Source organism: Ostrinia nubilalis, chromosome 23, assembly GCF_963855985.1.
Source record: "Ostrinia nubilalis chromosome 23, ilOstNubi1.1, whole genome shotgun sequence".
NCBI classification, from domain to species: Eukaryota; Metazoa; Arthropoda; class Insecta; order Lepidoptera; family Crambidae; genus Ostrinia; species Ostrinia nubilalis.
In genome coordinates this window covers 4,572,920-4,600,862 of record NC_087110.1, presented here as the reverse complement: position 1 = coordinate 4,600,862, position 27,943 = coordinate 4,572,920, and the positions used below count along the sequence as shown (strand labels likewise).

General features: G+C 37.0%; 1 protein-coding gene and 1 long non-coding RNA gene across 2 annotated transcripts; one reads left to right on the top strand and one right to left on the bottom strand.

Annotated features, from left to right (window-relative positions):
• Nucleotides 1–57: 57 nt before the first annotated feature.
• Nucleotides 58–23,432, bottom strand: LOC135083207 (cell adhesion molecule Dscam2-like). The gene is made up of 8 exons (XM_063977941.1): nucleotides 23,423–23,432; nucleotides 22,696–22,781; nucleotides 7,759–7,850; nucleotides 7,072–7,223; nucleotides 5,651–5,741; nucleotides 4,854–5,274; nucleotides 3,531–3,666; nucleotides 58–194 (listed from the first exon to the last, which is right to left on the bottom strand). The coding sequence occupies exons 1-8, from the start codon at nucleotides 23,430–23,432 to the stop codon at nucleotides 58–60; spliced, it is 1,125 nt and encodes a 374-aa protein (XP_063834011.1).
• LOC135083330 (uncharacterized) lies at nucleotides 16,332–17,741 on the top strand. The gene is made up of 2 exons (XR_010259577.1): nucleotides 16,332–17,002; nucleotides 17,517–17,741. It is a non-coding gene; the product is annotated as an uncharacterized LOC135083330 (long non-coding RNA).
• Nucleotides 23,433–27,943: the final 4,511 nt, after the last annotated feature.

The following is a 27,943-nucleotide window of genomic DNA, read 5'->3' as shown; positions in this document are numbered from 1 at the left end:
ACATCTCTCGGCAAATAACACAAACAAGTTTCATGGAAGGTTTATACAAATATTATATTATGACTTATTCTTACTGTCTCTCTTCAGCCAATGTGTCTGGGGCTGTGGGTAGCCACTCGCACTACACGATATGTACCCGCTTCGTCCCAACAACAACGATGCGTTCTGAGGCTCTTCACTCCATTTGGGTGCAACTGTTTAAACATAGAAACAACAATGAAATTAGCAAAGGATACACCGAAAACCGAAGGTGGACCGATGACCTCATAAAGGTTGCAGGGAGGAGCTGGATGCAGGCCGCTACCAACCGGCCATTGTAGAAATCATTGCCTATGCAGGCACATAGTAGGTACGCAGAACCGACGGCCGATGGAGCAAGGTTCTGGAATGGAGGCCGCGTACCGGAAAACGCAGCGTGGGACGTCCACCCACAAGGTGGGCCGACGACATGATAAAGGTAGCAGGGAAGCGCTGGTCGCAGGCCGCTACCAATCGATCAACATGGAAAGCATTGGGGGAGGCCTATGTTCAGCAGTGGACGTCCTATGGCTGGCTTTGATGATGATGACACCGAAAGCTTTCAAACCAATCACTTTAAGTCGCCAATATCATCATCAATTTAACCACTGGATGTCCAATGCTGAATAAAGGCCTCTCTTGATGATTTCCAGATTGGACGGTTGGTGGGACACAACTTAGCTAAATGAAGTAAAGTCAACAACACATCAGACTATTTTGTTGGAAAACAGCACCTATTACGAGGACATAAGATGGCACAGTATTTAAAACTTACTTATTTATACCACCTACAAATTGAGACAGCATGTAAATAACATGACCCGTACAATAGAACTTTGAAATTTTCACTAACAATTTGCGACGTAACTAAAAATTTTAATTGCTCGTGTAATTTCTCTCGCTGGAGAGAAATTAATAAAGTTGATTAACTTTAATTATGAAAGTTTTCCAAGGAAATTGATAACAATCTTTTCTTAGTAAAATGAGTAACAACTTTCTTTGTTACTCGTTCTTCTACACAACGTTTGCTTTCTTCGAAAACCTTAACACATTATTTTCAATACACTACAAACGCAGATGGAATGAAATGGAAAAACACACAAGAGCAGTGATTTTGCAGATCCAAGGCGATATTACCTTTTATGTAGGTAGTTGTTAACGGCACGGTCATTACGATGGGGGCACACGGCGAGCGAAAGGGTTAGATTTCTGAAGTTTAATTTATATTTTCACCCCTGTGACCCCAGTGTGCCAGACAGTGGTAAAATTACCTTCTACTATTGTTAAAAAAATACTTTGACAGATTGATTTCACCATATCAAAGTCCAGTTAGAATTATTTTAAAATAACATTTTAACAAAAATATTATATTTAGTAGTTACCTGTACGCTTTGTGCATATTGTGTGTGTATTTAGTGTCTACTGCTAGAACACCATACTGTTTAAATTAACAAAGGCAAATAGAGCGTTTGGCATACAGATTTATTTATTTATTATTTATTTATCATCATACCTAAGGTAGAGTGTCTACACTGTGAAATGCAATAAAGAATTGAGTATTGAGAGTAGAAAGGTAGGCCAGATGTTCGCATCTCTTTTATGTCGCCTTTTATGACGTGGAAGTGGAATTAAAAGGATAATGCTGTTTATTAGATACTCTCATTATGAGCAAAATTACTTCGGTTGCTACAGAGTGGTAAAAAATTAAAAATATTTTTCAATCTTATCAAGCAACCCTCAAACTCTCTGTGTGCCTCAGCTTAAGCTACGTGATTCGCTGCCACATAAGTTTTTATTCGAAGAAAGGAAAAACAGCTTTTACTATATCAGCAGTCTTGATTCGATCGAGCTTTACTACTCTCAGGAACGAACAAATTTCACAGTTTTCAATCACCATTAACTTCGTTTACTTCCTTAGAAAACCCACGAAGTTACGATATTTTGAAAGGTTTGAAATTACATATTACATTTTCGAAATTGCATACAAAAGAGACTTCCTATTCTCATTGGTTGCAATTCCTGTGTAGCTGACTAACGCCCATATTCACAAACATTACTATGAGATCTCACAGTGTGCGTGGACGCACAGGGTCCCAAAAACCTACTCATAGACAATACTTAAGTGAGTGCGAACCAATCACAGAGCTCTATCGTGGTATGGTATCTTGTACCTACCAGGTACTGATTGTCAGTTTAATGTGGTATGCAAATATAAAGTGTCTATCTCTTTGTCTATCAGAGGCCTTAGGCCCAGAACAGACGGTGAAACGCAACTGCAACGAAACTGCAACTGCTAGTTACTTATGAGTTGCATCTAAGTTTCTGCCATAGCGTCCGTTGAAAGACCACACATGACACGACCAGTTTGAAACTTTCAGTTTCAGTTTCATTCATCAGAATCATCAGAAAGTTGCAGTTTCGTTGCAGTTGTGTTTCACCGTCTGTTCTGGGCCTTAGTGTGAGTTTCCATCAAACGTCGTCACTAGATTTTATTTCTTGAAAGTTACCGCTAGGGTCGCTGAACAATCCGTCATACATAATGTCACTTTTTTACGCAGTCGACGACATCGAGTGCGTTTGACGTAAATTCACACTACGCCCCCAGTTGTGGGTTACCGCCTGCGTACATTAATTAGTTCGTATACTGCCATTATAATATAGAATATAGTCAACGTGAAATTGTGAACTCTGTCAGTTTATAATATAACGCGTTAGATTGTAAACTAACAGTGGGTTAGGTTAGATTGTAATTTAACTGCGTCAGATTATAATCTGACGGAATTCACAATTTTACGGTGACATAGACATAAGTACTCGTAATATACCTACATACAAACCTTAGTGTGGTTCTAGCAGAGTAAGACCTTACTTTTACCATGGATATCGTAAAAAGTGACTGATGGACCATCAATATTTGAACATCAGGACTTCCCAACCCGTGTGCCAGCGTGAGAAGCGTTGCCCGAATCCTAAATTTCATCATCATCATTTCAGCAACAGGACGTCCACTGCTGAACATAGGCATCCCCAATAATTTTCATGATGACCGGTTGGTAGCGGCCTGCGTCCAGTGCCTTCCTGCTAACTTTATGATGTCGTCGGTCCACCTTGTGGGTGGACGTCCCACGCTGCTTTTCCGGTACGCGGCCTCCACTCTAGAACCTTGCTGCCCCATCGGCCGTCAGTTCTGCGTACTATGTGCCCTGCCCATTGCTACTTTAGCTTGGTGATCCGTCGGGCTATGTCAGCGACTTTAGTTCGTTTAGGGATCTCTTCATTTCTGATTCTGTATCCATTTGCCTCTGGTAAATTAGAGAGGACGTGCTCCTGTAGTAGAGACTAACGCCCGTATTCAAAAACACTACTATGAAGTCTCACAGTGCGCGTGGTACAGGGTGATACACGAACCAACCACAGAGCTATTCAACGCTGTGCGGTTCGATTTGTTGCATCACGTAAGCAAGGATCGTTTGTGAATACGGGGGTAAGTAACCTGATGAAGAAGAACATACCTTTTATGTACAGATTGACGGTCCGATTCACTTTGGCGACGTGGTTGGCCGCCACACATGTGTAAGTTCCACAGTGGTCCAAAGACACGTTCTTTATGATGAGCACACTGAAAACCTCCATGCTTCGCTCTACGATCTGAAAATTGCAATTACGCTTTAAATGGAGTTCTATTTCAGTATCAAATATATTATATTTTGTTCGTGACACCAAAAGTGGCCAAAAAGTTGATAACACAATCTTATTTCAGTTGTAATAAAGACGTGTGTTCGCACTTATTGGCTACTTTAGGTGTCAAGAACTATTTGACGCTAACTCTATGTGTGAGAAAGCGTCGAAAAATTGCCCTTTTATTACTTAGTGCTTTGTTAAATATGAAAGTTAAGCATGTAAGTAATTGTCAGAAAATACACAGTGGCAGGTACCGATTTATTACATTTAAAATATCGTTGTCAAAAATAATTCAAAATCTAAGCCAACCCTTTGCTTTCGGATAAAAAGATAACAGCGCCAATGTCAACATAATTAAAGATGACGTCACAGCCAGATTAATTTTAAGACTTCCCCCGCTGAAACGGGGACTTTCATCCTTGATGAAACAGGGACTTCCATCCCTGAATGGCGGCAAAATTATGAAGCATTTGAAGCGTTAATAATGAAATAACATCTAATCTGCGGATTATGCAAACGAGAGTTCCCAAAATTGGTTTAAGGATATAATTACAACAAACAACTTGTGTTTAATTTTAATTTATGCAAATTTCATCGGTTTCAACAAAACTTTTGAGATTCGCGGACTTTCTGGGCGAAACAAAGCAAATAGCTCGAGGGTATGGCCTAAGAGGATCCCTGAGGACTAATGCGTCGGAATATTGCGTTTTTAATTACAAAGTCATTTATTTGGGGACTTATTTATAATCCAAGCGACCATTTAAGCTGTTCGGATGCGAAAAACAGGACTATTCCCACCTTTCACTAATTCTCATTGCCATCACTCTTGTTTGACCAGGGCCAGATTCAGTGTAACTACCCAAAATTCTCAGAATTTCTCAGATTCGGATCACATAACCTACAGTGCGTAATTAGGCACTTCAGTGAGACGATATTTTACTCTGTCTGGATGGTTTGGACCCGAAATGTACTTACTTGGACTATGGTGGTGAACTCACTCCTAATTTGTGCACTAATATTCGGGAAAATTTTCCTTCATTGAACCCGTAATTTTATTAATAAGAAAGATATGAGATAGATGGTACAGTGTTTTGAAATTAATTGAAGTGAGTAAAATCGTAATTCCACCAAAAAAGACTAAGTTTTGGACTCACCTTTAGATGCGTAGGAATCTTCTTGCCATCTTTCAGCCAAGAATAATACACAGGCGAGTCCCCACTCTTCAAGTTACAGTGTATTTGGACTATCTGACCTTCTTGCAGATCCTGAGCCAGCAATATTTCTTCTAGCTGTGGTGGTTCCACCACATGTAGCTCAAACGATCTTTTAGCCATCTCCCCTGTAGGACTCCTCACTATACACGCGTAAGATGCCCCATTGTCACTTTTAGTGACCTTTAATATATTCAAAACCCCATCATTAGTCACCGTAGCTAAGTCCCTCTTCGTTCTTAACTTGGGCTTTCGACCAAATATCTCTATGCTCTCCGTGTTTTTGACGAAACGCTTAAAACGACTGGATTGGGTTGTCAATTCGGCGCTTATTTCTTTACCTTTGTACTCCCATGTTATTTCTCTGAAAGATAAGGATTAGAATTGTGTGTGAAAAGTGAAGTCTGAACTTTCATGAATTCGCTTGTATCTTTATTGGAGTAGGGTCAACTTTTGCGTGACTTTATATTATCTTTGTTATCAGATCTCAAGACTAAGTTTGGACTTAGTTTTCATCTGAAATATTGTATATCTAATTCTATAAATTCAAATTTATATTTAACATAACTTTATTACTTATCAGTTTCTGAAATGAAAATCGGTAACGACTTCAAGATTTATTTGAAAACTTTGCCAGAAGATCTTGAACAGGTCGAGTTGTGGTTAGAACGGGACTACAAAGTCAATGGTCTCAAGTCCGAATCCCGCAAGAAGTATTTAAAGTACAAATTGTAACTCACCTTACAGGGTAACCGTAATAAGGACATCTTAATGTTACACTTTGACCACTTTGAACTTTAAAAGGCGGCAGTGTTCTAATATAAGGCGGACCTGTAACAAACCATTATATTACATTGATCGCACTTAGCAATTACCTTACAAACTAGCCAATTTAGTTTCAACGGCGACCAAAAGATGACGCGATGTCCATACATCGCGGTTTTGAAATACCATCAAAGAGTCGCAGAAACCATCGTTCACATTCTGTCAAACATTATCAAGTGAATGGGAGTACCGTTACGGGATTTAAAATCCAACAACCCTGATTTCTTTACTGGACCAAATAAGCTTTTGGCTTGGCTCACCGGACCGACGGCCAAAGCTCAGAATCATCGGGCTCTCCAAAGCTCAGAATCGTATTTCTTATAAGACAATCTTATTGTTTTAATCCTGCAATATTTCTAATCAAATTATGGTGAATCCACTCGTATGACAAGCATATTAAAATTTAGCTTAGCACAAGAGGTTGGCGAGACTATTAATGATTTGTGGAAGAAGTAATAAATAGTTACTGAGTTCCTTGTGCTGCTTCTTCTCAGCACTGGCCCATTTATTGTCCTGAAGCAGTGGTAGGGTTAATACTGGGACGTGTAAAAGTGCTTTTTAAAAGCCTACTTGCATTAATAAATTACTTTTATAAAACAAGAAACAAACGTCAATCAAATATTACCGTCAAAGCATTGTATTAAATAACCACGTCATATTTGCCAAACCAAATTATTTGAACAATGCACAACAGATTTTGAAACAACATTAAGCAAAGCATTTGCACAGGCACCGCTCGCTCGTAAAATTCCCCTCAAAGGGGTAAAGTTTCACATGTTATTGAATTAACCTGATATTCAGAAAACATTAATACCGCATTTTGAGTGCAGCGAGTGGAATGAAATGTAGAATATGCAGGCACATTAGGAGTGTATAATATTTTTGTTGGAATATAACATTTAAATAAGATGTCAAAGTCAAACTGACAAAGGTGACTGAGTTTCATTCGCTACTTCTTCTCATCACTGTTGTTGTATGTTGTCTTGAAGTGGTGGTAGGGCAAGCTTTATTTGGGACGAGTATGTCTTATAACTACAGGGCCACTTATGCCCTCAAAGTCCATGGAACACCTATTGTGCGAATGCGACGCGCTAGCAAGAACTAGGATGGGTCTCCTGGGGTCGGCTTATCCGGCACCAGAAGACTTAGGTCCCTCTCACCCAAGCACTTGATTCAACTAATGGATAGATTTTTTTGCAGTTGAGGGAATAAAGGTAAAGGGAAGCACAAAAGATCCCAATGAGTCGATGTGCACCACGCTTATGCGTTTGTCAGAAAATATTCCAGTTTCACTCAGCGCCTATTTTACTACCTTACAAATTCCAAAATAACTTACCATACACATTAATTCTGTCATGGTGTGCCAGCACTGTGTCCCCGTGGTGGGCCACGCACGAGAATAGACCCCCATCGTCCACCATAACGTGGGACATGTTGAGTTGGGACACCACACCTCCGTCGGGGGCCATAGTTTGACCGATCACGTATCTGGAAGAAAATCTTTATTTATATCTGACTTATGCCCGTTTTTACCAGTTATTTGTAATTATTATCAAGTTTTGAACGTCTTAAAAAATGGGTTCTAGACAGGCTGTGCTAAACCGAAATATTATTACTGACAAGTTGTTGATAAACAACTCATTTAACTAAGTCAAAGTTAAAGTTAGTCAAAGTCAAAAGATAACGGTGTAGTTGTTTTACGTTCGCATTTTGATTACGTGATATTAGGTTGCTTAAATATTATTAGACTTTTGAGTGTCTCTTTATAACAAAGGCCTACTCCGTTATTTTTTTAATTAAAAAAGTAACATACCAAAATAACTTCTGAGACTTTAAGTGAAATAAAAGCGTCAGGAATAATTTCAGCTCTATTTCTCTCTACCATAAACGAGAGCCGTCTCTAAAATAAGTCTCTTCTGTTATACAGCAAAGTCTTGTGTAACGTGCTTGATTCTGAATACTGTACCAACTCAAATTTAGTCAGAAATTTGTGCCAAACCGAAATCAATGCGAAAATTCAAACCTAGAATCTGTGTTGGACGAAATAACCAGCCCATCTCTCTCCCAAACGAATCTGGCCGGGTGAGGCCCGTTGACTATACATTGGAGGCTGACCTGAAACCAAAAACACCCTTAATGTGTCTGGAATACGTTCTAGAATACCGTGCACTGTATTTAATTTTGCTTTGGAGAATAATTACATTTGTGATTCATGAAATAGACCTGTATTTCGTAAGCAATATAGGGTGTCGTGTCTGGAGATATTTTATAATTAAAATTGTAACGATTACGTCTTAATGGTTTAGTCACAACGTTATTGGAAATTAATTAATGTAGATTTTTGTAAGAACATACTTGTATTCGACGGGATAAGAAGTAATAAAAAATAATCTATAATAGCTGTTATCACGAGGGGAATAAAGGCTTTATTTGTTGCCCTATGAGGTGAAGCATCTAAAAATATTACCGTCAGTAAAAAATGTGGCGCAAATAATAAAATCAAAACTTGAATTCTTCTAAAACGTGTCAAGTCGCTAAAGAAGCCATCACAAAAACTTCTCTAACTTTTAAAACATTTTTCTTTCACAAAAGTTTGACGTATTGCCAAAAAAGATATATAGCTGATGTCATAAAATCTCGGTAGTAAAATATTTCACGACACAATGGATGGATCGGCAATAGGTACATTAAATATTCATTGTAATTTAAATCCCACCAAAAACATTCTGTAAAAAACTAGCCAAGTCTCGATGGAGCTGCTTGTTTATCTCTAAAAAGTAAAGAAATCTAGACAAAGTCGTGCCAAGTCTATGGTTCTTTACTGCGATTTCTTTATTATTATAGTTAATGTTGTGTGACTTGGCCGTTGAAGGGTACAAAACCAGGTGCTCCATGACACCATTGCACCAATCTGTTGCCAGAACCACTACCCATTGACGATGGAAAATTGCCACTTGGAAAACGTTGATTTAATAACCAGTGAATTGTAGGCTTAATAAAGCTGCGTATTTCAATAATACTTATGCATGATTATTGATTATTTTAATAAAGATTGTTCAACGGCCAAGTCACACAACATTAACTATAATAATAAAGAAATCGCAGTAAAGAACCATAGACTTGGCACGACTTTGTCTAGATTTCTTTACTTTTTAGAGATAAACAAGCAGCTCCATCGAGACTTGGCTAGTTTTTTACAGAATGTTTTTGGTGGGATTTCACTTCTTTTTGTAGAATGTGGCATAATTATTTAACGTCGTCGTCCTTTAATATTATTGTCATTTTTTACGATATTAAACACATCTACCTTTAAAATGGACAACGAATCAGAATTGTTTCAATAATAACTTAACCTTAGCGAACCTCACGATATAATAAGAAAAAAAATCTGGACACCGCGGTGCAGAAAATCGACGCTCAAAGTGCTAGCGCCATCTAGCGGTGAGCGGTACACGGTGCCGGTGTGGCGCTAGTAGTATTGATTATGAATGTGGTGTTACTCCAGATCTTCGATTTTCCTAGTTTTTTATAGTTTTCCCTTTATGTGGCCATTAAACCCTAACTCTGTACCAAATTTCAGCTCTCTGAGTTTATGGGAAGTACTAGTTCTATTTTGATGATCATCAGTGAGTGAGTGAGTGTCATAAATGCGAAACTTTGCTTTCGCTTAACTTCGGAACTAAATGACCTACAGACTTGAAATTTTGGATTTTAAGTATGTGATTATAGCTTACTAGATGACGAAAATTTCTGCGTTCTGGTCTTATCCAGAGGTTCTCAAATAGGGGCCTGAAAATGCGGCGAAATGATTTCAGTAAAGGATGGTACGGCAGTGTTTGCTTCGCGCTCGACTTGGCGGGGGCACTACCGTGCCCCCAGATTCGCTTTATTTAAATTCGCTTTACTTCTTTGTGTTGTGACAAGTAAAGAATGGAATCTGCTCTCGTAGGCAAAGTAATATTTGTGCCATCAAACATAATAAGGTACCTACTTACTGACTTTACGCTACGTATAACTTGAGTATATACCTAATAATACCATTAGAGTAAGTTATTTTTTAAAAAAGGAAGGAATAGGAAGCTTACTAAATAATTTATTATTATTGGTTTTTGGGCCTTTACTTGCGCCAACTCGACCAGGTTTGATCTATTGTGGCAGCCCTTGTCTTTAGAGTTCACTGCTTAGTCCCGTTGAGTCTATAAATTTCCAGATTCTTTGGAGCGTGATATCTGCTATCTCATCCGGGTGCATGATGTGTCGCCCGAGATGGATACTTCTTTTGCTCATAAGCGGGAAGCATGAGCAAAGAACATGCATGGCCGTTTCTTCTTCTGTATGGCAGAATCTGCACAGAGTTTCCTCGGTCATGTTCATGTTCGATTTATGTTTGTTTAGTTTGCAGTGGCCGGTCAGTATTCTAGTCACTGCACAGGCTTTGTATCTTTTGAACTTTAGCAGTTCCTTAGTTACTTTGTTGCTATATCCCTGAATGAGTGCTTTTGAGTGTTTTTGTCCCGATGTAGACTTCCACCACTCAATAGCCTCTTGTTTGCAGAGGGCGGTTAGTAGCGTGGTGGCTCGTTGTTTGGTAATGCCACAGAACGGTTCTACGCCGATTTGAGGGTTATCGGCTCCATCTCTGGCGAGTTCATCTGCTACTTCGTTTCCTTCTATATTCGAATGTCCTGGTACCCATGTAAGCGTTACTTTGTTGGTATTTCCCAGTGCATTCAGTGTCTCGGTGCATGTTTGCACCAATTTTGACGTGTATTCGAAGGATTTTAAGGCCAGCAGTGCTGCTTGGCTGTCTGAGTTGATGTAGATGTGTTGATCCTGGAGCTTCCTTTCCAAGTTTATCTCTGCACATTTGTTTATGGCAAAGACCTCGGCTTGGAAGATTGAGGCTTCAGTCCCCATGTTTAGGCTAACTTTGAGCTTAGGCCTCTCTCCGTAGATCCCGCAACCTACATTATTTTCCTTTTTGGATCCGTCCGTGTACCAGACGTGACTACCTTCCTTAAATGACATTTGGCCTTCTAGCCATTTGTCTCTAGGAGGTATGTTTACGGAATATAGTTTGGTGAAGTTACATTCCGTATGCATGTCGTCACTAGGCATGCACAGAAGTTTGTTTTCAAGTACTGATTCCTTGAGTCTTATCATATTTTGAGAAGCCCATCTGACTTTCGTGCGGGTGCAGATTCTATTATGTGCTCTGCTTGGCTTCTTTTTGCACATGCATATGCAGTGGTATAAGATCCAGCAGAGCATTTAATGCAGCCCCTGGTGTCGTTGATAGTGCTCCGGTTGCTGTGATGCAGGCTAGCCGTTGTAGGCTGCTCAGTTTCTGTATTGTTGTCACTTGGTTGACTTTGCTGCACCAGACGGCAGAGGCATAGGTTATTATCGGTCTCACGACCGCTGTGTACAGCCATAGGGCGATTGCGGGTTTTACTCCCTGTAGTATGCGCGTCACGCACGCACACACTCACATCCCTTACATAGTATATAAGGCAATGCACGTCAATAAACGCACGCTTAATAGCTCTTAATACGCAGTCAGTCTACTTATTTAATCGTCCGAACGCCCAACGTTGCATGGCGACCCTGCCAGTGCTGCTCACGCAGCATTGCGCAGATGGTTTAGGAAATATAAAAGTTATTTAAAATAATGTTTCATATATTCAAAATTAAGTGAAATGTTAACAAACAAAATGGACTAAAACATATTGGACTTAAATAAATCTTCAATAAAAATAACGAACTAAAAATATGTACGCGAAATAGAAATAAAAAAGTGCCAAAATGCAAGAATTTCCTGATGAGAAGATAAGAAGTATGAAAACGGACCGAGGTGATGAAGAACTGGTTAAGCTGGGTGCCGGGCGATGATGGAGCCAGATGAGGTAACAACAGTGTGCTGGGAGCCGGGCGATGATGGAGCCAGATGAGGTTAACAGCAGGTAGCAGGGGTGCCGGGAGTGTTCGAGTCGGAAGTGGTCGCAGCCGGGAGAACCCTACGTCATGATAAGTCCCTGTGCAGTAGTATTCTCAGTCCCCTTGTCCCCCATGAAGAAAAGTCCTCTTGTCCTCTTCAAAAATAGGTCATCATTCTACGGTAAAATATTTTTGTCATTTATTAAGTATTATCATTTAAATTCTGGAGATTAATTTAAATTTTGACTGCTAATTTATTGGTTTAATTTGAGATATGATTTTTTTTAATAATTTCGTAACGTTTTTTTTAAAGAAAATTATTTTTGTGAGAATATTTTTTATAGAAATATTGAATGTATTAGTTTACTTAATTTTAATTTACAAAATTGCAATTTTATATACTTAAAGGAATAAATAATAGAATTCGATATTTTTATTGAAGATGTTAAATGTTTATTATGTATTTTGAATATTTTTACTATGTAATTGTTTTACATTTTATAATAACGTTTGTTGACGACTTAGTAAATTTACTGATAACATAATAATATTGAACAATATAGTAATACTGGATAATAAGAAAGAATAATAATTTGCATAATAATTTTATTTCATGATATTTTTTTTAAGATTTTATTTATATTTTGGCAATTAAGTTATGTAGTTTTACACCAGTGATATTTTACAGTCTAATTTTTTTACATTTTATTTGATTAGGAATTATTTAAGTACATTAATATTATTACAACAATTTTTAAAATAATTTGATTGTCTAAAAGTAGGTCAATAATTTTGTTACTCAGTCATGTCATTGCACTCAACGCATACGACTTATTGCAAATCAGCAAAACGTGATTTAGCATCAGACACGTTATGATGACATGTAGGTATTTTCTAGCGTATCGACACAATACTTCGCTGTAATTAAGATCTTTACTTTTTAAACAATAATTATGTTTGATATGCAAGTAAACACTTTAAATCATTGTCATAATTTTCTAGACTTTTTGAGACTACCAAGATCACATTTCTAAATATGGATCCTTAACAAAATCATTAATTAGGATTATTGATTGGATTTAACTTTGAAGTACATAAAATAATCTTTTGACATTTTTTTTCACGGTCAAGTAATGTAATATTTATGTAATGATGAAATAAAGAATTTGATGATTGCTATGTTGAAAAATATTTTGCAAAATGTAGGTAAAATATCACTTGGCTGACTTATAGATTGCTGATTTATTTGGGTCAACACACAACAGATATTGCACAATGATTTACATACATTTTAACTTTTACGACTATGAACGTAAATAATTTTACTTAAAATCTATTTGTTTTGTTTTTAATATGATTTTATTACAGTTTATTCAGTGGGCTAATTCAAATGCATTTGTCGAGAGTAGAAATCGTCTGTCAAATAATTTTCTAGTAATCAATTTTGAACTGATTGTCAAGGTAATACAGTTGAAAATTGAATATCAAAGCCAGACTACGCCTAATGTCAGATCAGCCGATGGTAGATGCCAAATTTCCAATATCGCGTACGAAGACGGAGAACTTTGTCAATATAGTGGTACATAAGGGTCATAATTAGTGGATGCCGACGATTTTCGCGCTGTCATCTCAACGACTGCCCACCCTTGTCGTTAGAGCAGTCGACTGGATAGAAAGCATGGAAATAACATGGTGATTGATAAACTAGGTGCAAATAAACATATTTTATAAACACAGAATGCTTTTTGCTTAAATTTGAACATAAATTTACCATAATATAACTTATTACACTTATGTCTGGATTTTTAAGCAGAAATATGGATAGGTACCTACTGGATGGAGTGGATGACATAGTGGATGGAGTGTTTTGTAAAACTGCAAAAAAACTTTACCACTAGCTGCTACTAACTGTAACTTACACAAACTTCTGCCGTTCACCGCTAGGGGCGCTGTGCAATCTGCCATACATTTTGTACGCACTTGGTAAGGTTAAACTTATGGTAGAGCTACAGAACTTTCATATAATAAATTATCATGCGCAAAAATTAGTCTGTTTGGGCCCGTCATACACGGACAGTTCGAGCAATTAGCCAGTGGTCAACATAAAGGCACGGACCGCTTTTGCAGCCAGTCAACAGCTTGAATCTACCATTGATAGGTAACTGCTGGAGTAGTTGGTAGTGAAACTGCTCAACAGGTCACAATTTCATTTTCATTCAAATCAGTAGCAACATTGATTTTGAGGAAGAGGAACCACTGCTACTTTGTAATATTTATACCTGTCAGTCAGTATAAAATATACCTGGCAACTGAAATTTCACCGTGCCGAAGTAGTCACAACTGCTCGAGCAGTACCGTGTATGTGTGTATGTAGAAATCAGTTGCAGCTAGAAGCTGTCGTAATTGTGTAAGAGTGCCTAAAATGATTTGTGTCTTAGTTTTACTGCTATAAATTTATACTACCCATACCAATATTATAAATGCAAAAGGAATCTGTCTGTCTTGCTTTCAACCGATTTTGATGAAATTTGGCATAGAGATAGTTTAACTCCCGGGAAAGGACATAGATAGTTTTTATCCCGGTTTTTGAAACAGGGACGCGCACGGTAATGTATTTCGGTGACAGACAAAATTCCACGCGGGCGAAGCCGCGGGCGGAAAGCTAGTATAAGTATTATAACCCATGCTTAGAAAGGCACGATAAATGTTGGTCTGGGCTAATATCTCTTTTCGTCATTTTCAAAGGCTTTACAACAGTTTTTAACTGTATTATCACATTGTAACACCTATATTACTATTATGGAAGCAATAAACGTATTGAGTATTGAGTATTTGATAAAATCTAACATTAAGATTGACCCCTTCCCTCGCACACCCACATCTCTCCACCTAGATTAAATTATTGTCATTATTTACTGTGTTCATTTGATTTGGTGCATAATCTGAAAACCATTTAAAGATTTAACCATTTACAATGAAAATAATTAGCTCGAATTCGTATAGTTTTTTTTATTTGTCATTTTTGACAATTAGTGTAATGTTTTAAATAAGACCGAAAATGATACGATTTTCTTTATGGTTTTTGTATTAGTTTGTTTTTAAAATTCACTTTATAGTAAATTACAGATAAATCCAGATTTAATCACAGTGTTATTTATTAAACTAGCTGTGCCCGCGACTTCGTCCGCGTGGAATAATGACTTTGGGTAGGCACTTTTAATAATTTAGTCTAATTATTTTACAAATAGCTTTTGCCCGCGCCTTCGTCCGTGGAGAAGTCGAAAACGTTCTCATACGATTATTTTTAAATGTTTTAACGTTATTATCTAAATGTTTAAATACTTTTAAAATATAAAAATCAGGTTAAATAAACATGAAAATATTTTTTTCTTATATTTTATGAATATGCAGCTCGGCCTTTGATCCGGTGAAAGTTACTCGGTGGTATTATTTTTTTACAACGAAATCGAAAACTACACCTACCGCAGTATTATTGGTAAACTTTTTTTTAATATTTTCCTACGGGTGCTAGAATCACCAAGCTTCCAGCATGCCACTGGCCGTGGGAGAAGGAGCTTTTCCTCAAGACTACTCCCACTACCTCAAGGGCCTCCGCCAAAACTCTCGCGCGAAAATGAGTTTATGTATACAGCGCAAGCAGGTGCCCGCGGCATGACTTTCATGCATTACTATGCATTGTTGGGCGAGCGCACGCAGCGGGCACCCACTCCGAGGTTAAGTGGAGGCCCCTAGAGTATGGTAGTCGTTAACATGACGTCATGATTGTAAAAAATGCACTAATGAGTAATTAATATCAACTTTGAAGCAAATCACCACTAAAATAACTTTCTACCCCTTTTTAACATAGTTAGGGGGTGCATTTCACTAAAATACGAAACACGTCTTCCATTAATTCTGTTATAGAATGCTTATGCAAAATTTTAAGTAGATTGGACGAAGGAATCTCGTTATTTCATACAAACTTTGCCCCTCCTTTTTACCTCCTTAGGGGTAGAATTTTGGAAAATCCTTTCTTATCAGATGCTTACGTCATACAAAGAACACACCGTCCAAGTTTCAGGTATTTACGATCAGCGGTTTAGGCTGTGCATTGATCCATCAGTAGCGCGCGTAGTACCTACTTGATCATTATTTTGCTGCGATGTGATTTTAAAACTGGGATATCTCCTAAGATATTTATTGAAATCGAATGGTGTAAAGGGCAAGAATGTTTAAAATTAAATACTTGTGGTGAATAATTTATTTATTTGGATAAGGATTAATATCATGTTTATAAAAACACCTTCGCAAATAATGCATTATTTTAAAACAGATTTTTTTTGCATAAAAATGGTTACTATGAGCCAACCTTAAAAGATAGACTAATGCTACCGCGGACTTTTTTAAAGAGCTTTTAAAGGGGAACAATCCTGTCATACATGATTTTTGCGAAACTTTAACCGTTTACGCAGCATCAGCTCTCAAAAGGTAAAAATTCATTGATTTGAAATATTCTTGATTGGTGCTCCGCTCCTATTGGTCTTAGCGTGATGATAAATAGCCTAAAGCCTTCAGGAACTAACGGGCTATCCAACACAAAAATATTTTTTCAAATCGGTCCAGTAGTTCCTGAGATTAGCGCGTTCAACCAAACAAACAAACAAACTCTTCAGCTTTATAATATTAGTATATTATAAATGTCTTCATTAAAGTAAATATATTATGTAATTTTAACAGAGGGACTTATATTAGGCTGTCTTTACATAACTAAATTATTATTTTATAGCTCTAATGTAAACTTTCATCAATCATTCCTCCCTCCAATCCAATGACATATAAAAACATCTTAAAGATGACCTAAACTCTATGCCTAAACTGAACTGTCCCACCAAACTCATTGATAAGGGGGCGCTACCGTCGTTCAACTATATAGTTTCCAACATGGCAAAAAATCGGAACCAGCGATCCGGTATTGACGGTGGCGCCCCGCTGCCAATGTCAAGGTTTTATTTCTATCATATTTTTTTTACCACCAAAACTGTCAGATGCTATTTTTCAAATAGCCCTATCCTACTATTTGATACAAAATCTAACGAAATGAATACTTTACATTTCTTGTGGGCTGCCCACAGGGAAGAATTGCGGAGAAGGCGGAAAATGCGAGAATTAGCCAGAATATATGAAGAAAATTTTGAAGACATGCCAGAGCTTCTGTTCAGGCAACGTTACAGGCTTAACAAAGGCCAATTTCAGGAGCTTTGTCATATATTGAAACATTGAAACAGGAAACCTCTTTGCGGGGAAATACAATAATTTCTCTGGAATCCAAGGTTTAATATCTTACATAATATTATTTAAATGCGAAAGTGTGTGTGAATGTATGTTTATGCGAGTATAAAGATAAAGATACATTTATTTGTTCAAACATGTGTAGGTACCTACATAAGGTGTTAAGTCAGCATTTAAAATGGTATCAACATGTCTTACCTTTGCGGTGTACAAATTAAAATTAAATTAAAAGAGTATTATGAATGTTACTCTTTCACGCAAAAACTACTGAAGGGATTTTGTTGAAACTTTATAGTATTATTGTATAAACGTCATAATAACATCCTACTAATATTACAGTATTATTTTTTATAACACAGAATAACATTATAGGCTATAGGGGTAAAACAGGATCCACGCATACAAAGTCGCGGGCGGCCGCTAGTGCCCAATATATTGTTTGGATAAATTATCTATCAAATTATTATCTTCTTAGTTTCTTCTCCCTTTTCTTTATTTTAAGAAATGCTGTCAAAATATCTGATTACTTAACTAAAACTTGTAATATTGTTTAAGATGAGCTGCCTGCAGGATCTGTTGCAACAGCCACTTTTCTGGAGCATTTTAACAATTTATTTGATTTACTTAATGCGCATGCATTCACCAGACTGGCAAGAAGGGAAGCAATCAGTGTGTATAATATTAATTAAAAGATTTTGTTTAATAGAGAACAGAAGGTTCTCCACTGAATCTGCCTAGTAAAGGCTGCCAAAAAAAAATAAAAATATTAAAAAATTCATACCTCCTTGTTTTATTGAAGCAGCTCTATAATGTACATTTGTTTAGTTTTGAGCAAGTTAGAGCAGTTAAGCCATAAAATTTGTTTCTTCATAACTTCTTGCTTTAAATTAAATGAATGAATGAATAAATAAAACTTGAATAATTGTGAAAGAACTGCGCTGCCCAGACAGTAGATTTATTAAATTAGTTATAGCTTTCGATGTTTAGGTTTCACAAATTGAATACCTTACTATGAAGTTTTCACAGTTATATCCTAAATCCTCTCAAAATTTGGTTGTGTTGGATGAGTTTTTTGAAAAGATCACTCTGTCCAGGGATATCCGTAACCGAAACTTTCGGTTATCCGAAACCGTAACCGATTTAAAAGTTTCGGATGTAGGCAGTTTTAATTGTTTTTGTATAGCATTATATGTAAAGGCAAAACAGTCTGATTTACCTTTATAATGCCATCTAGTATAAATTTATATTATTTATTCGATGTAAAGTGTGCGGCCATGAATGAACCGAAAAAAATATCCGTAACCGAAACCGGTATAATATTATTCCTATATCCGTAACTGTATCCATAACCGAAACTACATAATATCCATAACAGCCCTAAGTAACTCAGTCCACACGCACATGGCTCAAGGGTATAGGTATTTACAGCTTAATTACTATCCATTCGCTTTAAGTTTGCCGCTGGCGATATGACGTCACTCGAAGGGAAACGTCTATAACTATAACAAACTATATTTAGAATGTTTTTTATTTATTAATATTGATAAGAATTGTGTATTTGCATAAAATAAGACACATTAATTGCGTTTAATCACTAACCGATTGCCTTGAATCGCGGTTGGGGGAGGGGACGCGCGTTTAGTTATGGAGTAGTGTCGATGGGAATGAAGATGTATGGTCCTTATAAATAACCCATTACCCAGGACACTACTGGCTTGGTAGTGTAGAAGGGAAAAAATATTCCCCACGACACTACTGGTAGTGTGGTTTGTTGGTGCGGTCGGTCAGAAGGGCGGCAAACTTAGCGCGAACGGGTAGTATGTGAGCCATTCCACACGTGTACATAGGTACGAGTAGTACCTATGGCATGCTATGCTAATAATAACTATTATTGTCTTTGCAACACGTCTAGCATAAATATGTAGGGTATACCTACTAGGTAAAAATAGGTGATTTATTGTAGGGCTTTTGTTCACACGGAAAAAATGACAAAGTTTTTAGTTACTTATCAAATAGGTGTAGTAACATATATGTAGAAAACAGGAACTTAGATGCCAACGAAAGAAAATAGGCTATCAAATGTTGTTTTGGGGACTTACCTTTATAAAAATATCACATTTAAAAATTCATACCATTTGTTGTTATTTAAAAAACAATGTCAATTTTGACGATTAACTGAAAGTCTATTATCTATGAATATAGTAGCGATATATGGTATCCAGCGGCAATGGCAGTGCAAAATTTTGACAATGACTGTAGTTATCATACTTCGAGTTTGTCCATGGAGACGGCAAAAGTCCTTTAGTTGGCCATAAAGTAAACTTAACGAAAAATGTTACTTAATTGATACCGAGGCGCAACCTGGAAGCATTGCTAAGTGTGCTCCTCGTTACTGGTTCATCGTTCGTCATCGTCATTGTTCGTAAAAACCGGGTCGCGGCAGGCAAATAATAAAATTAGTCTTATGTCTTCTCCCTTATTAACTTCGATGGATAAATAGCTAAACCTCCTTGCGCGTAACTGACGTTTGTTGGAAAACCGATTTTTTCAGGCCATCGGATTTTAATTTCAAAAGTCATTGACCAATCCCAGTTCTTATGACGTTTTCTATTGGCCAAAAGATTTAACTCTCTAAAAATCCGCGTGCAACCATATCCTGCTTAAATATTGTGCACTTTATTGAGCACAGATTAAACAAGCTAAATGACAAATAGAATAGATTGAAATGACAGATTGCACTTGAATTACCCTACAGTATAGTAAATGACTTATTATGTAACTAGAAATTATGTAATAACTATGAAATGGAAAATATGATTGCACGGATAAGACGATAATAATAATAAGAATAATTTTGATTCTATGACAGAATATAATTTATACATTGTAAAAAAAAATATAAGGAGGAATATTGTAAGTTAGAAAACTGTAGGCATAGGAATGTACGTTAATGTTATTAAATGATGAAGGCTATATGAGATAAAGGTTTGTTGTTATAATGCAGGTTTTGGTTTGAAATTCAGATAGGCAAAGTTATAAAATAGTTTGATATTGTTTGTAAAGGTGAGCTAAAAGTTAGGCATGCATTCATTACATATGATACTTTTAATTATTTTGGACTGATCACCCAAAAGTTTTAAGATATTCTTGTGCATTGATTGCGTAGGTTTGTGAGATTGTAAAGTATTTTGTTAGATATTGAATGAATATTGAAATATTATATGAATATTATGTAAACATGGTACTAAAATAAATAATATTAAGGGGAATTATCCTTCGTTCGATCATGGTGCATACTAGATATCTCTGTGAGAATAGTTGGAGACATTAATAAGTCTTAAAATTATCCCTTAATTTAAATGATTATTATAAATAAATAAATATTATTATAAAGTGCGCGCACATTTTATAAAAGTACCATGATGAAATGATAAAATGAATTAAGTCGACTATAAATAAATAAATAATGACTTGTAAGTGTAGTAGATCTACTAACTATTAAAACATGAGGGTGGCCACCTCATAAGAATTGATGACGTAAATGGAAACTTTAATGGATATGACTTGGGTAGGTACTAGTACGAAATACTTGGATGTGACTTTATTTTATTACATAAAATTGATATCTTTGAAACATTTTAAATAGTCGTCAACAACACGTTTAGACTAAGATTTTTTTTTAATATTTTTAACACTATTCAATTGTTATGGTTATTTGACACCGCTGATTTAAATAATGTGTTTTTTGTTTTATTTTACTCAATCTTATATCTTGGATTTATTATGGTGTCAAGTAACCAATTATTAAAACGTATACAAAACGATTTTTTTTTTCTCAAATCTTATCTAACTATATTTTTTTTCTTTTTCTTAACTTAAAAAAAAAAATTATATAAAAAAACGGGGGAGGTGTAGTATGCGCGTCACGCACGCACACACTCACATCCCTTACATAGTATATAAGGCAATGCACGTCAATAAACGCACGCTTAATAGCTCTTAATACGCAGTCAGTCTACTTATTTAATCGTCCCAACGCCCAACGTTGCATCCCCATCTTGACCCTGCCATTCGACAACAACTCCACAGAGCCATTTTGGCTTTTTGGGTGATGTTGTTTAGATGCGAGTTCCAAGTAAGCTTTTGGTCTAAAGTTACCCCTAGATACTTGGTTTCGCTTGAGAAAGGAAGAGTCTTTCCATTTAACTTCAGATTTACCAGTTTTTCCAGTTTTCTCTTCCTTGTGAATGGTATTATCACTGTTTTATCCGCATTAATAGATAATTCGTTTTCTCTACACCATCTACTTATGGTGTTGAGAGCGCCTTGCATTAGACTTGAAATTGTGCTTAGGCAGGGACCTCTGATGATAACCACTAGGTCATCAGCATAGCCTTGAGTATCATAGTCTTTTTCTGCCATCTTAATAAGTAGTTGGTCTACTGCTAGGGTCCATAAAAGTGGGGATAGTACGCCTCCTTGTGGACATCCTCTTGTGGCAAGAAATTCAAACTTTGCAGCATTGAGGGTTATGTTTACTACTCGGTTGGAGAGCATGTTTTTTACCCATCTGATGGTGCTTATATCGATCCCTTTTGCCTCCATTCCTTTTAGAATGGTTTCTATAGGGGTATTGTCAAATGCACCTTCAACATCAAGAAAAGCACATAGGGCCGTTTGCTTATCCTCTAGGGATTTTTGCACCTTGTCGACCAGATCGAGCAGGGCTGTTTCAGTAGATTTTCCCTTTTGGTATGCATGTTGGTTGATGCTTAGTGGTCTTTTCACTAAGTATTTGGCTCTAATGTGCTGGTCTATTATCCTTTCCATGGCCTTCATCAGGAAGGATGTTAGACTTATGGGTCTGAAGGATTTGGGTTGTGAGTAGTCCCTTTTCCCCGTTTTGGGTATAAAACGAACTTTGACCCAATTCCACGGTTCTGGTATATACTAAATAATTTACCAACAAACCTAAAAAAATGTCTTAAGAAAAAACTTACAAATATTTTATGTAGTTTCTAAATATTATAATTTGATATATCCTGTGGAATTGCTTAACAAACTATTTATTTTTTAATTACTAAAATGTTTTATCGTTTGATAGACAGATATAGCATTATACATTTAGGATACATATTTATATGGCAATGGAGTGTCAAATTGTTTGTCTAAAATATGTTTTATAAATTCGTTTAATACTGAATATTGTAAATGTTACAAATATATTATCTAGTATGTTATGTTTATGAGATCTTCTGGCAATTCATCCTGTATTTAACAATCTTGTTTTAGTGTGAAATTTTATGTGCATGGAAGTCGTATTATAGAATTTTATGGGACATTCTGGCGACTGACAAAGGTGTTTCAGGATATCTAGATCTCAAATGTATTATGTTGAAATTAATGGTTTAATTTCTGTATTGTTGACGTTTGACGAAATCAAATGCCTTAAGGAAGGGGTGGCCAACCGGTCGATCGCGAATATTAGTCCAGTCGATAGTGGCAAGCCAAAATACTTAACATGATTGTGTACTAAACTATGCTGTTCCATTTAAGATTTCAAGAAGTATGTAAGTGTTAGATCGGCCAGGGTTTCGTTAGTAAACAGTAGATCTTATGTCTAATCAAGTTGGCCACCCCTGCCTTAAGGCATCAAGTTCGCCTTTTTATCCCGTCGTATCAAGTATAATATCAATAAATAGTAATTTACAAATAATAATTTATAGTTACTTACATCACCCCCTGGCATTAGTGTAGTTTCTCCAAAATGCTGCGACATTATCATTGGCATATTCCTCTTATACCTTTTTATTTGTGAACCTGAAAGATAATGATTATATTAGCAACAATCAAATATGTTATGTATAGCCTACAATCAGCGCCAAATAGCTCATAAGAGTGCTTTCACATTTAGGCGATTTAGCAGCGCGCCAAACGCGCGATAGACGCGCTGCCGAAAATTTCGTACCTACTATGTGACAGCGAATGCATGCCTTCACATTATGGTGCGTCCACACTAGGCGAACGGGCTCGCGCGGCAAACTCGACATCCTGCTCACTCAAGAGCAGGGTGAGCAGGATGACCAGCGTGCCGCGCGAGCCCGTTCGCCCAATGTGGACGCACCATTATAAAATCGCCGCTGCCGCGCTGCAGTCGCGCTACTAAGTTACTAACGCCCTAATGTGAAAACGCTCTAACACCCAAAGTGGCCCAAAAGTCAAAAGTTGACAACGACGCAACCTCATTCCAATTGTAATATTATTAATAACGTGCTGCGAATTCGAACTCTTTGGGTAGGTACTACCTACCCAAAGAAGGTACTATTTTTGGCTACTTATTAGATACTACTTACTGTATACGGACATGTAAAATGACTAAAAATAAACTCCAAATCGGGCAATATTGCCCGCAATATTTCCAGAATATTCAATATTTCTAAGAAAGGTATATTATTATTTACCTTGATACATATTTAGCCACCGCTCCCGACTGCTCGCTGTTTTTTCCCTGAAAATGGATGCAAAGTGAGAAGCACGGACCAATTATTTTTAATGGACAGTCTGGGCGACTATCGGTGGAGTCGCTATGTTATTCTGTTGGGCATAGGTTCTCAAACTGTGGGGGTTTAGCCCCCATTATTTACAGATGACTGCAAATCAAACTGAACATTGGGGGATCTTATATCGTTATAAATGTTGATATTTTGCAACAAAAATGAATAATCTGATATGCTGTTGACTGTAAATACTAATATACAACCCGATCGAACTAACTGCGCACCTCGCTTGAATGCGACTCTCCTTCGCACTCACTCGCAAACCTCCCCGTGTGACGTCACGGCTGCCAGGTGTGCAGTTAATTCGATCGGGTTGTACGTCAAAACCTACCTGCTTTATCATAAGGTTCAGAATTGAACGTTTTAGCAAGTTGAAGTACTGAGGTTTGTGAGTATAATAAATACAAACGGTCCAGTGAAACTTCAAGTTGCCACCGTTTTGGGACCAGTGCTAAAAGTTGTAGCAACAAACTTAGTTAAGAGAATAACTTTTTCGGGTTATTTTTAGAGGCTATCCAAAAGCAAGTACGCCGTGGACGAAATAAAAGATAGGGAATTTTACAAATTAAGATCGGCATGTAAGATATTTTTTGCTACACTCGTGGGAATGGGCCGTGAATACGTTAGATTATTAAAATTTATACAATTTAACTTAGAAATCAGAATCCAGCCGTATAAATAATAAACAAGTGTTTTCATGCATCAGATTAAACTCTATTTTAGGTATTAATCGAAGTTCTTGTTGTTTGTAAGATGCTGTTGAAACTTTCTATTGAGGCTCTTGCTCTATAAAAGCATTTAGTATCAGAGTATCAAAAAGTACGTCAGAAACAGAAACGAATTTATGGCTTACGAGTACGTCTTTTTCTAAAGTATGCACATTGGAGAGAGAACGAATGAAACAAAATACAAGTTAGTCGAAATTATGTCCACCCATGGGCAATGACTTCTTTGTTTTTAACTGACTTTAAAAAAGGAGGAGGTTCTCAATTCGTTTGGTATGTTTTTTTAATAATATCAATAGCATTCTGATATAGGGGGGCTACAAAAAGTTTGAGAAACAACGCTGTAATGAATATGACCATCAATTAATTTTTAAAATGATCGATCGTGTTGCCTTTATTAAAACTAGGATTGCTGTTTGAATTCAGATTGCAGTTTCGATTAAACCGAATTGAAAATAACAGTTAAAATTCAGATAAAAAAATCATCGAGTTGGGAAAACTACGTTTTCATTAAAACGTGAAATACGTATGTCATCAGTGCAGTTAGAGATCCTAGGACCGTATTAAGAAATATGAAACAAAAAAATATTCAAGCCAGTGATAGTTCTAACTTTTGGTAAATGAATAGTCCTTCTTTTCACAACATCTTTGCGATATGACGTCACTCGAAGGGAAGCGTCTATAACTATAACTAAATTTAAAATATTTTTTATTTGTTATTATTGATAAAAATTGTGTATTTGCGTAAAATAAGACACATTAATTGCGTTTAATCGAGGTTGGGGTAGGGGACGCGCATTCCACGGACGACGGGCAAACTTAGCGCGAACGGGTAGTAGGTAGTGTGTTTAACCGTCAATATTAAAGCTCTAACATAGTTTAAGGGTAGGTGGATTATATTGAAATACTCTCTGCGTAATACATAGATATGGAATAATTTGGTCATAAGTCATAACAACCCACAAGGTTGAGAAAGGCATGTGCCCTACATTACTAAAATTAGCTTCAATACTCAATACTCAATATGTTTATTGATTAGTTATTTATAGATCGCTATTCTTGTTTCTTAACTTATACTGACACACTGTCCCTTTTTAGGATTCCGTACAGGAATGTTAAAGGGACTTCTCCGTTCGTTTCAGCCGAATGACGTCCACTGCTGGACAAAGGCCTCACCCAAGGATTTCCACAACCACACCTCCCGCGACCTTCACTAGATCGTCGGTCCATCTAGTGGAGGAACTTTTCTTCCTGGAGGTTTCCTTCTGTCAGGAGACTTCTTATTCAAATTCAAATCTTTAACATATTTGCGTTACATGTTAAGTTTAATAGGTTAGCTAATCCACCTCTCTCTGTCACTTTTGTAGTACGGAACCCTTTATTTTTTCTTCTGTTTTTTTGCCTTACACATTTATAAATGACATTGACATGTTTTTTCAAGTACAAGTACTAACCCAACCCAGCTATTTCCATGCAGAATCCTTTCAAGGCAGTCTTCAAAGGCCCCTTGTGTGTAATCAGAAGAAATGAGCGACTCCGGATCACTGAATATCCGATAAGTTATTCGGAAAGCTGTCTTCGTTACGGGATTTGGCGACGTCGTTTTTGAAGACATTTTTTCGTTGGCTAAAATAATGTTATAATTTTTTTGCAAAACCTTATTGTATATCACATAGTGATATATCGTAGAAAAAGTCCCTTAGAAAAACATGACCCTCCTTTTAACGCAGTCAGGTAAACAGGAGGATTTGATGAATGCTGCTGACAACGCCACTCTTGTGGCGGAGTTTTGGGCTGACACTGTGCAGGTTTGTTGTCGACACGAAAAGAAGAAGAAGGTAAAAATATCGTTCAATCAATTCCGAAATTTAAAATTATCCTTTCCAGGAAAGAAACCTTACAAACCTTGTCTTAACAATTACAAACAAAATATAATGGATTGTAATAGCGAAGACGTTCTTAAGCCTTAACGAGATAATTGTATTTAAGCGAATCATTTTAAATAAACATCCTTCTTCCCCATGACGACAATGTTTGTAAACACAGTCATTTATCAAAACAACAGAGGCTGTACGTACGTGTACACGTACACGTGCAAACGAAGCGCATCGCATTCACTCGCTTCGTTGTGCTGAAACTCCTTTTCGGCGGCCCTACTATTTGTTTTTCACTTTTCATAAGAATACTCGTGACTAAATAATATTTAAATCTTTAAGTATAAAGGCTCGTTCACACGGCAATCCAGTTTTATGGGAACCAGTAATGCAGGATCCCGCAAAATAAAGATTTTCTATTTAATTTTGAACGACAAGTGCTGTGTATAGCACTATTGTACCACAATTTTGATCAAATGGGCAACAGTCCTCTTGGGACTTTTAAACTTTGCCCTTTTTCGTCCAAGAATTTCGTGTGCGAGAAATACCCAATCACTCAAGAAACATTTAAGCCCGTTATCAGTCTAAACTCTACAATGTGGAAATTACAGCAACATAGACAGGATCTACAGCTTGACCGCCAAGAAAAACCTGACCCGTGAAGGTCACGTTTGTCCCGGGGGAAAGTTACACTGTCATTGGACCCGCAACGAAATTAATCAGAAGAACATAGGATTTCGAAAAGTTTCGACTAGCCAATAGTAGGGGCAGTGCAATTCGCACCATTCCCGGAGGCTGGTTTAGCCTCAAGCTCTTTACACTCGCTCATGATGAACATAGAGAATCCGTATACGTGTTATTTTTATTTTCGCGCAATCTAAAAGTATCGGGGTTCCGTACAGGCGTAGCTACGGCCGTACCAACGTACGTGTGTAAAAATAAGCTTTTGGTCGCAACAAATTTTAATACAGGGGCCGTCTAAAGCCCGATTTCCACCAAAAGGTAATAATAATAATAAATAATAAATATCCTTAGACATTTTACACTGCGCTTCTGGTCCCAAACTAAGCAATGAAGCTTGTACTATGGGTACTAGACAACGGATATAAACATACTTAAATACTTTTTTTTTTGTAAATACATACTTATTATACATAGAAAACACCCAGTCCAATACAAACAAATATGTTCATGCACACAAATGTTTGTACTGTGCGGGAATCGAACCCGCTACCTCCGGTATAGTAGTCCGTTTCGAACCACTACACCAAACGGCCGACAGGTGAGGAGAGATGTGTTTGAATATTTAAATAATACAGATCTCAGATAATACAGATGCATTGATTTTTCTTTGCAAAGCTTACAGAACTGTGAGCACGGAGGCTCTGCCAGTCCTGGCTGGTGTACTGCCGGTCGATTTAGAGGTACAAAAGCGTGCGGCTATGTACTTCGCATCAAGGGAAAATATAACCTCCGATTTCTTAAATAGCCGCGATCGTTCTAAAATAAGTCGATTATTTGATTCCCGAGAAGTCGTTGAAGAAGATTTACTTAATGAATGGCAAAAAAGATGGGATACGTCAGTCAAAGGACGTCACTTATATAAATTCTTCCCGAATGTACGCGAACGTCTAACTAGGCGATGGTTAGAAATCGACCATTGCTCGTCGCAGTTCCTCACGGGACATGGCAACTTTAAACATAAACTTCACGAATTCAAACTAGTTCCGTCTCCTTTTTGCGAGTGTTCCACTGATGATGTCAGTCATGAGCAGTCTGCCCATCATATCTTGTGGGAGTGTGATCGTTGGAAACATGAACGTGAT

Excerpts from the sequence above, each read along its gene's own strand:
- LOC135083207 (XM_063977941.1), bottom strand. Across the intron at positions 7,851-22,695 it reads CACTAATGCCAGGGGGTGAT|GTCAGCCTCCAATGTATAGT; the intron begins GTAAGTAACTAT and ends TTTTGGTTTCAG. Across the intron at positions 7,224-7,758 it reads TCGTCCAACACAGATTCTAG|ATACGTGATCGGTCAAACTA; the intron begins GTTTGAATTTTC and ends ATTTTCTTCCAG.